This window comes from Camelina sativa, chromosome 15 (assembly GCF_000633955.1).
Source record: "Camelina sativa cultivar DH55 chromosome 15, Cs, whole genome shotgun sequence".
Classification (NCBI taxonomy): domain Eukaryota; kingdom Viridiplantae; phylum Streptophyta; class Magnoliopsida; order Brassicales; family Brassicaceae; genus Camelina; species Camelina sativa.
Genome location: NC_025699.1, coordinates 29,696,739 through 29,706,742, shown reverse-complemented (window position 1 = coordinate 29,706,742; position 10,004 = coordinate 29,696,739). Strand labels below are relative to the sequence as shown.

Here is a 10,004-nt window from a genome sequence, read left to right as displayed (position 1 = left end):
GAAACTAAAGATCTAGAAGAGCGGGCCAGACAGTTTGCTCGCACATTTGACGTCCTCGGTATCTGGGATGGGGTAAAAGAGGAGAAGGATGCTCTGAGGACTTGGAAATCTTCTAGCAAATGTGAGAATGCTGGCCAATCATCGGGAGCCTGGACCATCGCCACCAACTCGGAACTATCAGACTCAAAAAAGGAACAATCTATCCCCACCGTCCGAAGAGACTCCATAGCCCATAACAAGGCTTGAAACTCCGAGTGAAGAAAAGGGGGACTACGTCGCAAACTGCAAGCTCCCATAAGAGGCGTCCTATCATCATTGTTACCATACCACCAACCCAAACCTTCCAACGGATCCTAACCTTTCTAGGAACCGTCAACCTGACAGCGAGTCAAAGAATTTCTTTCCACCATAGAAGACTGGGGAACTATGAAATTCTCAGAACCAGGCTTCGCCTCCTCCCACAGGAGCTTATCAGTTGACGCCTGATTAATAATATCATTTGGCTCTGCCTCTATCCCTTGAAAAACCATCTTACTCCTATTTTTCCAAATAGTCCACAAAATCCAAGGCAACAAATAACCAACACCAGGACCCCCCGAATGAGAGAAGGTGTTGGAATATAGGAAATTTAAATTTGAATACACAGATCCAAAAGGGAAACCAGTCAAAGACAGCTGGACCGGAGATAATTCCCAAACCATACGCGAACGTGCACACTCAAAAAGAGCATGGTTGATAGTCTCTACCGCAGAACCACACCGTTGACACGTAACATCACACCGAATGCCCCTATGAGCGATCCGTTCCTTCACGGGAAGAGACCCAGACGCCACCTGCCAGAAAAAATGTTGTACCTTTGAGGAAACCTCAAGTTTCCAAGCTTGAGCCCGCAAAGCTGTGCACGTCGGTCCGTATTCGACAACCTTTTGTAATTCCCGTGCTAACCTGTAACCAGATCTCACTGAATACTTACCGGACTTAGTATAATGCCAAACCAGTCTATCTGGCCTCAAAGACTTACTGACCGCCATACTCCGTATGAGTGGAATATCCTCCGGATCCACAAACTCCTGAAGAGTAGGCAGATGCCAGTCCATTGTAAGGGGATTAATCAGATGGTTGACGCGCAGATTAGGAAGTAGAACTCTCTCCCGACCATTCGCTGGTCGTGGCTGATGATCCGGAATCCAAGGATCCCTCCATACCAAAATATCACGGCCCGATCCTACTATCCACCTTGCCCCTCGTTCCACTAATCCCTTAGTCGAAAAAATGCTCCTCCACGCAAAGGATGGAGAGTTTGGTTTAGACGCCAACAAAGGATGTTTTTTCCTGAAATATCGACCGCGCATCACCCGAGCCATTAAAGAATTCGGGTAATGTATCAGCCTCCAATACTGCTTAGCTAACATTGCATCATTAAATTCTTCCAGGGCCCGGAACCCCAAACCCCCATCACATTTATCTAGACACCTCTTATCCCACGCTACCCAATGCATACCTCTAGCCTTATCATTAGACTTCCACCAAAAGTTTGATATAGCACACGTAAGTTTGGACGTTAATGCCTGTGGCAGTTTGTAACATGACATAACATGAGTCGGGAGAGCTAACGCAACTGATTTGATCATAACCTCTTTACCTCCTTTTGATAAAATCTTCGCCGACCAGCCATTAACTCGCTCATCTAAGCGGTCATTAACATAACTAAAAACTTTAGTCCTTGAACCCTGAATATTTTCAGGAATACCCTTGTAAGAACCCATTCCACCCTCTCTAGAAATTCCAATTACTGTTTTTATCCGAGACCTTACATCCGGCGGAACTTTCTTACCGAACATAATGGATGATTTCTCTAAACTTACCTCTTGGCCCGACGCTTTTCCATAGTTACCTATAATATCCATAACCACTCTACATTCAGACTCCTCTGCCTTACAAAAGAACAGACTATCATCTGCAAACAACAAATGCGAAATCGAAGGGCAATCCCGAGCAATCGATATTCCCGTAAGTCTCTTCTCCCGTTCAGCCTTTTTAATATTAGTAATCAGAACCTCTGTACAAAGAATAAACAAATAGGGAGAAAGAGGGTCGCCCTGTCGTAAACCCCTCTTAGGTAGAATGGATCCCCGAGGTTGACCATTTAGAAGAACTTGATACGAAACCGAAGAAACACACCACATAACCCATGCAATCCACCGCCTATGAAAATCCATTTTGGTCATAACCGCCTCCAGAAAATCCCATTCTACGCGGTCATACGCTTTACTCATATCTGTTTTAAAAGCCAAATACTCTGATTTGCAGCGTTGGTTAGTATTTAACCCATGAAACATTTCCTGGGCAACAAAAATACTATCGGTGATCAGCCGACCGGACACAAAGGCCGATTGCATTTCTGAAACCAGAGACGGTAAAAACCGCTTTAACCTGAAACATAAAACTTTTGAAATAATCCTATAACTCACATTACAGAGGCTAATTGGCCGAAATTCCGTCATACGTTGCGGTCGCTCCACCTTAGGGATGAGACAAATATTAGTCTCATTAAGGCGAGGATCAAAGCCACCCGTTCTAAAAAATTCCTTAACCAAAGCTACCAGATCTCCTTTTAAAGATGGCCAGAAACGTTGAAAAAATAAAGCCATCATACCATCAGGACCTGGGGATTTCTCTGGATGCATAGCAAATAAGGCTTTCCGAACCTCCGCCTCCGTAATTTCCCTAGTTAAACTCCTGTTCATACCATCTGTAATTATAGGAGAAATCTCCTGAAGTATGTCTGTTATACCACTTATATCCGATCGTTTAACCAACTCCTCAAAATAATTGGACGCAATAGTCTCCATTCCCAAGGGCGACTCAACCCAGACGTTATCCGGACCAAATAAACCTACAATTTTATTACGTACCCTCCTCTGCTTAGTCAAACCATTAAAATATTTGGTATTTTTGTCTCCCACACGTAACCAGAATTTTCTACTCTTCTGTTGCCAGTACAACTCCTCATCCCTATAAGCCTCTTTAAGTTTTCTCTCTATATCCCGAATCTCCTCCTGAGAAATCTGGTCATCCATCTTTGCCTCCTGCAAAGCTGCCTTCAGGGAAGAAATAAGGGTCGGACCAGAAATCACATTATTCTTTCGCCACCACGAAACCAAATTTCGACAATTCCTAACTTTATCCACAAAAGTCGGAATCCGAAAATTATTTGTACGCACCCATCCTGACTCTACCGCCCCTAGTAGTCCATCCTTTCCCAGCCAACGCTTATCAAATCGGAACTGCCTATTCCGTCTTGAGGATGATTTCAGACAAGTGGCCAAAATAGGACAGTGATCTAACCCAATCATCTCCAAGTAATCAACCTTCGAATTTGGGAAAAAGTTTTGCCAATCTTCATTCCCTAAGGCCCGATCCAAGCGGCACCGGACCACCTGATTATTACACCGATTACTTCTCCACGATAATTGCTCCCCATAACACAGGAATTCAAGCATACCACAATGCCTAATCATTGATTGAAAGGGGACAAACAAAGACGCTGGCCGTAAAGCCCCACCCCTTTTCTCATGATTTCCAACAAGTTCATTGAAGTCACCAATCATGAACCAAGGATCGATACGGAAAGAACCAATGTCCATTAACTTCTCCCAAACCATTATCCAATTCTGCGGAATTGGATCCCCATAAACAAAAGACAAGAAAACCACTTGTTGACCAAAGAAAGCTTTAACATCAATTATTCGATTACTCTCATATAAAATAGAAAGTTTTATATCATCCATAAAACCATGGGGATCAACCGAATACAAATTATTATAACCAAACTTCTTTTTAAATTTTTGTAAATAAGAAAAACATTTTTTAGTTTCTGATAAAAATAAGATGTCANTCTAAAAAATTCCTTAACCAAAGCTACCAGATCTCCTTTTAAAGATGGCCAGAAACGTTGAAAAAATAAAGCCATCATACCATCAGGACCTGGGGATTTCTCTGGATGCATAGCAAATAAGGCTTTCCGAACCTCCGCCTCCGTAATTTCCCTAGTTAAACTCCTGTTCATACCATCTGTAATTATAGGAGAAATCTCCTGAAGTATGTCTGTTATACCACTTATATCCGATCGTTTAACCAACTCCTCAAAATAATTGGACGCAATAGTCTCCATTCCCAAGGGCGACTCAACCCAGACGTTATCCGGACCAAATAAACCTACAATTTTATTACGTACCCTCCTCTGCTTAGTCAAACCATTAAAATATTTGGTATTTTTGTCTCCCACACGTAACCAGAATTTTCTACTCTTCTGTTGCCAGTACAACTCCTCATCCCTATAAGCCTCTTTAAGTTTTCTCTCTATATCCCGAATCTCCTCCTGAGAAATCTGGTCATCCATCTTTGCCTCCTGCAAAGCTGCCTTCAGGGAAGAAATAAGGGTCGGACCAGAAATCACATTATTCTTTCGCCACCACGAAACCAAATTTCGACAATTCCTAACTTTATCCACAAAAGTCGGAATCCGAAAATTATTTGTACGCACCCATCCTGACTCTACCGCCCCTAGTAGTCCATCCTTTCCCAGCCAACGCTTATCAAATCGGAACTGCCTATTCCGTCTTGAGGATGATTTCAGACAAGTGGCCAAAATAGGACAGTGATCTAACCCAATCATCTCCAAGTAATCAACCTTCGAATTTGGGAAAAAGTTTTGCCAATCTTCATTCCCTAAGGCCCGATCCAAGCGGCACCGGACCACCTGATTATTACACCGATTACTTCTCCACGATAATTGCTCCCCATAACACAGGAATTCAAGCATACCACAATGCCTAATCATTGATTGAAAGGGGACAAACAAAGACGCTGGCCGTAAAGCCCCACCCCTTTTCTCATGATTTCCAACAAGTTCATTGAAGTCACCAATCATGAACCAAGGATCGATACGGAAAGAACCAATGTCCATTAACTTCTCCCAAACCATTATCCAATTCTGCGGAATTGGATCCCCATAAACAAAAGACAAGAAAACCACTTGTTGACCAAAGAAAGCTTTAACATCAATTATTCGATTACTCTCATATAAAATAGAAAGTTTTATATCATCCATAAAACCATGGGGATCAACCGAATACAAATTATTATAACCAAACTTCTTTTTAAATTTTTGTAAATAAGAAAAACATTTTTTAGTTTCTGATAAAAATAAGATGTCAGGCCGGTGCTGCTTCCACAAATCTCCCAAATAGCCTTCTGTCAAATCAACCCCTATGTCCTGACAGTTCCAAGTTAAAATCTTCACGTTCGAGCCGGGGGTTTCGGGAGAGCCCCCATCCCTTTCTTTTCTGGACGTCCCCCATCCGAAGGTTTACCGCCCACAATCTTGTTGCCCTGTTTCCCCGCCATCTTCTGTTTATTCCCGTCACTTGCAGGTTTAGATAATGCCTTAGCAAGCAAACATTTCCCAGGAGAAGCTAAAGCCAACGACGGTATCCTAGAACCACTAACACCCTTCCTAACATAAGGACTAGAATTCTTCCTCTTGTGACTACCAGTCGTATCTAATGAAAAAGCTGCCATAGCATTGTTAACAATCCCCACAGCTAACTCAACCGATGTGGGAGGAAATGATTTACCTTTCAGATCGCTACCAGAATCTCCCTGAGAATCAGTAACTTGGCCACCTTGAAGTTCAGACCTCTGTTATGGATTCCCCCTGTACCCTGATCAGGAGAAACAACCTCCTCCTGGACAATGTTGTGATCCGCCTTAGCATTGTCATCAAACTCACCATCCTCAAGCAGGTCATCATTGTCAACCTCAAAATCCATGGCCAAAGAACCACCCTCATCACCCTTAAGAGCACTTCCCTCAGCCTCCTTGACCGTAGGTGGATCACTAGAACTGGAATCTCCCAAGTTAGTATCAATCCGCAGCAGACCAGTCTTCTCCAAAGCACCCTGCTTCACCTTAAATAGAGGTTTGGGCCAAGCCAGACCAGCACCCTTACGGTTCAGAGTGAAACCGGGGGCCTTAGCCGAAGCTTCCCCATTCCCTGATTTTGTACCACGGCGAGAACCTTCATCGCGCCACTAACCTCTCCAAGGCTCCTCTTCTGACCCCAACCCTGACCATAGGAACGCTCTGGTTGACGAAATCTATGAGAACCATTACCGTGATCAGGAGAAACAACCTCCTCCTGGACAATGTTGTGATCCGCCTTAGCATTGTCATCAAACTCACCATCCTCAAGCAGGTCATCATTGTCAACCTCAAAATCCATGGCCAAAGAACCACCCTCATCACCCTTAAGAGCACTTCCCTCAGCCTCCTTGACCGCAGGTGGATCACTAGAACTGGAATCTCCCAAGTTAGTATCAATCCGCAGCAGACCAGTCTTCTCCAAAGCACCCTGCTTCACCTTAAATAGAGGTTTGGGCCAAGCCAGACCAGCACCCTTACGGTTCAGAGTGAAACCGGGGGCCTTAGCCGAAGCTTCCCCATTCCCTGATTTTGTACCACGGCGAGAACCTTCATCGCGCCAGTAACCTCTCCAAGGCTCCTCTTCTGACCCCAACCCTGACCATAGGAACGCTCTGGTTGACGAAATCCATGAGAACCATTACCGTAAAACTCCTGTCCACCAAAACGCTGCTGAGGAAAATAACCAATCTCACTAGAATCCGCAGACTGGAAATCTAAAGCCCTCTTAGCATGCTTCCGAGGCTTTTCCCAACCCCCAACATTATGATGTTGCTCTTGTTTCATCACAGGGAACTGCCTTTGACCACCCCGATTGTCCCTCTTCACATCCGCACTTTGAGCTGAAGCCTCCTTAAGAACCTCTGGGCAGACTTTTGTATCATGAGTGATCCGAGAACAGTGATCACAAACCCCATTCAGCTTCTCATACTCGAGGGATACCACAATCTCATCCCCAGTTGCAAAAGGCACCACCATCTTGAAGATTAGCAGATTGAATCCATTAACTGACACACATAAACTACTAGATTCCTCATCAACCTCTTGAATCCTCCCAAGCTTCTTACCAATAGCTTCAAGAGTAGCCACTTCCCACAAATGCATTGGGATCCCTTCCACCTTGACCAAGAAACTAATAGCTGAAGGGTAGGAGGAGGAAATGACTAGCTCCCATCTCACTAGCGAAACCATCCAACCGTCAAAATGGTACGGACCATTCTGCAAGACTGACAGGATATCCTCTTCTTCCTCAAAGTTAAACTGGAACACACCTTGTCCCAAATCAGCACCCACCACCTTCTCCTCTAATTTCCAGATTTTTAGAAAATTAGCTAACAAAGACTCCATATTCTGACACACTGGATTCATTAGCCTGCCAATGAGAGTCATTGAGAACTGCTGGATCCTCTAAGCCAGGACCGAATTGGATATTGATACAGTGTCAGTACGAACCAGGGAACCTTTGTTTTTGCTAAAAGCCAACTGAGCCATAACTCGCAGAAGAGAGAAGTGTTGTGATCTGAAAGAAGTGAGACAAACTAGAAAGAGCGAATACCAAAAGCAGAGAGAGATGATCCGAAACGAAACTCCAACCCCCGCATATATACCACAACACCAACCACTATCCCAAAAAATAAGTCAAATCTGGTCGAAGATATTCTCACCACACACCCAATCAAACCCGATTGTATCATCAATGCCTCCACAAGTCTGTGAAGGAAACTTACCAACAATAAATCCTGAAGACTATCGAAAAGCAATATCAACCAAATCCACCATTTGATCCATGATAAGGAAATCGTGAAATTAGTCACCAACCGGATCAGAATTAAAACCCCTGAATCACACCGAATCAAACCAAACAATATCCGATCAGAAGCTAAGATCATAATTCCACCACACAGCAAATCCGACAAGATTGGAGAAATAACAACCACAAAGACCAAATATTCCTCATAGAACCCCGACCCTAACAATAAAGAACCAAACCTGCCCAAATCAAGTGAATGCGATCCACACCAATCCCACTCAAACCGGACATAGTCATAGACTCTTAAAAGCGAATCCTTAGAACCTGTGATTACAGTCGCCGGCATTAACCCCCGCAGATCTCCACCCGAAACCAAATCCTAATCCACGATCTCAGAATTTCGAGTCCACCAGAGCAAGACATAGAGATCCGGGGACCCAAGGAAATCCGCATACCAACCATGATCCGTATCCAGCAAAACCAATCTTTGACCAGAGAGAATCAGATTTCCGATCTGATCCCCATCAATCGAAACATACAGAGGACGAAGGAGAACCGCTCCTCTTCCCCCAATCACGCCCAAATCGAACATTCAAATCGAAAACCTAATCGCCATCGAAATCGCCGACAGAGAGTTTTACTAAGGTAAGTTATTTTACTAGCAAATATTATTTCATGGATCCGATTAATAACACAAAGTTGTACTACAAATATTTTAGCTGTAAGCTTGAACGACAAATTGTTATAGAATAATATAAAACTATAAAAAATAGTGATATATGAAAGTTATAAAAAAAGCTAAAAATAATATTTTTTATTAACGTTTTTGATATCGTTTTTGTGATTAATAACTGTTAAAATGATATATGCAGTGATACAAAATTATCAATCAAAACCCACATACAGTCAAACCTCTCTATAAATTAATAAGGTCGGGACCACCAATTTATGAAAAAAATTTTATTTTCATAGTTTTGAGCATTCTTCGTTAAAAGTAAGATACTTTTGTTATAATTCACATTTTTATATTATTTTTTTAACTTATAATTTTGGCTATCGTAATATAGAATGATAAATTAATGTTTAGAAGTTCAGAGTATAGAATAAATTGCTGTTTCTATTCTCATGATAAAGTCCAAGAAAATATTACAGTATCTTTAGAACCAAATATACGTAAAGAAACAACTATCGCGTCTAGGATGCGCCACAATTTTTGGATACAATTTGAAAAACAACAGAAAAAGTTATTGATGCAATGAAAATGATTATAGATGAGCTCCAATAAGAATGTAAATTCAAGAATAGACAAACAAAATAGAATCATATTTCACTAAATTATATATATATATATATATATATATATATATATATATATATATATATATATATATATATATATATATATATATATATATATATATATATATATATATATATATATATATATATATATATATATATATATATATATATATATATATATATATATATATATATATATATATATATATATATATATATATATATATATATATATATATATATATATATATATATATATATATATATATATATATATATATATATATATATATATATATATATATATATATATATATATATATATATATATATATATATATATATATATATATATATATATATATATATATATATATATATATATATATATTTAGTTTGTAACTTTATATTATTATTAATTTATGATATTTATGGAACTATATTTTTACATAGAATTTCAAAAAAAAAATATTATCTTATTATTTTATCGAATTGTGTTATTTTTTACACTATCCCAATTCGAAATCAGAAAAATTATTAAATTTATAGCAAGTGCTAATTTATAGAAGTTATACTGTAAATATATTTTGAGCTTATTATCAACAACAAACTTCATACGAGTTCGAGTTCAGATAGTAATAAACTACTAGCTAGATTTATGTGTCCCTGTTCAGTGGTTATAGGATCAAATTCAGATTTTGTTCACATTGGTGGAAGAAATACACGTCATACAACTGACAGACTATTGAAATCTCTACCTAGCTAAAACCCTCCAAATACCATGTAGATAGATTGATAGAACTAGAAGAAGACTTCGTATAATAAAACTCCATAGTAATAATAATTAACTAATTGGCCGTCCAGAAAATTTCGAATTTAAAAGTATTAGGTAGAGTATTTAAACTCTTGGAGGCCATCATCATCCCATCGATTACTTCCTCTGTTTGCCAAAATATTTCAAAATTAA

At 40.1% G+C, this 10,004-nt stretch overlaps 3 protein-coding genes across 3 annotated transcripts in view; 1 reads left to right on the top strand and 2 right to left on the bottom strand.

Annotated features, from left to right (window-relative positions):
- Positions 363–4,987, bottom strand: LOC109129180. The gene is made up of 2 exons (XM_019236848.1): positions 3,979–4,987; positions 363–3,733 (listed from the first exon to the last, which is right to left on the bottom strand). The coding sequence occupies exons 1-2, from the start codon at positions 4,985–4,987 to the stop codon at positions 363–365; spliced, it is 4,380 nt and encodes a 1,459-aa protein (XP_019092393.1).
- On the bottom strand, positions 5,057–7,422 carry LOC104747875. The gene is made up of 2 exons (XM_010469586.2): positions 6,588–7,422; positions 5,057–6,135 (listed from the first exon to the last, which is right to left on the bottom strand). The coding sequence occupies exons 1-2, from the start codon at positions 7,372–7,374 to the stop codon at positions 6,017–6,019; spliced, it is 906 nt and encodes a 301-aa protein (XP_010467888.2). The 5' UTR covers positions 7,375–7,422; the 3' UTR covers positions 5,057–6,016.
- The window catches only part of LOC104747874 (U-box domain-containing protein 34-like), a 6,411-nt gene continuing 4,698 nt past the window's right edge, over positions 8,292–10,004 (top strand). The window contains exon 1 of the mRNA XM_010469584.2: positions 8,292–8,380. The gene's annotated coding sequence lies outside the window, so the exon portion shown is untranslated. The remainder of the gene's footprint in view (positions 8,381–10,004) is intronic.

Coding starts and splice junctions, on each gene's coding strand:
- LOC109129180 (XM_019236848.1), bottom strand. CDS start 4,987: ATGGTTTGGGAGAAGTTAATGGACATTGGTTCTTTCCGTATCGATCCT. Junction 3,734..3,978: donor GAAATCCCCAGGTCCTGATG/GTATGATGGCTT, acceptor TTGATGTTAAAG/CTTTCTTTGGTCAACAAGTG.
- LOC104747875 (XM_010469586.2), bottom strand. CDS start 7,374: ATGACTCTCATTGGCAGGCTAATGAATCCAGTGTGTCAGAATATGGAG. Junction 6,136..6,587: donor TCAACCAGAGCGTTCCTATG/GTCAGGGTTGGG, acceptor AGCGTTCCTATG/GTCAGGGTTGGGGTCAGAAG.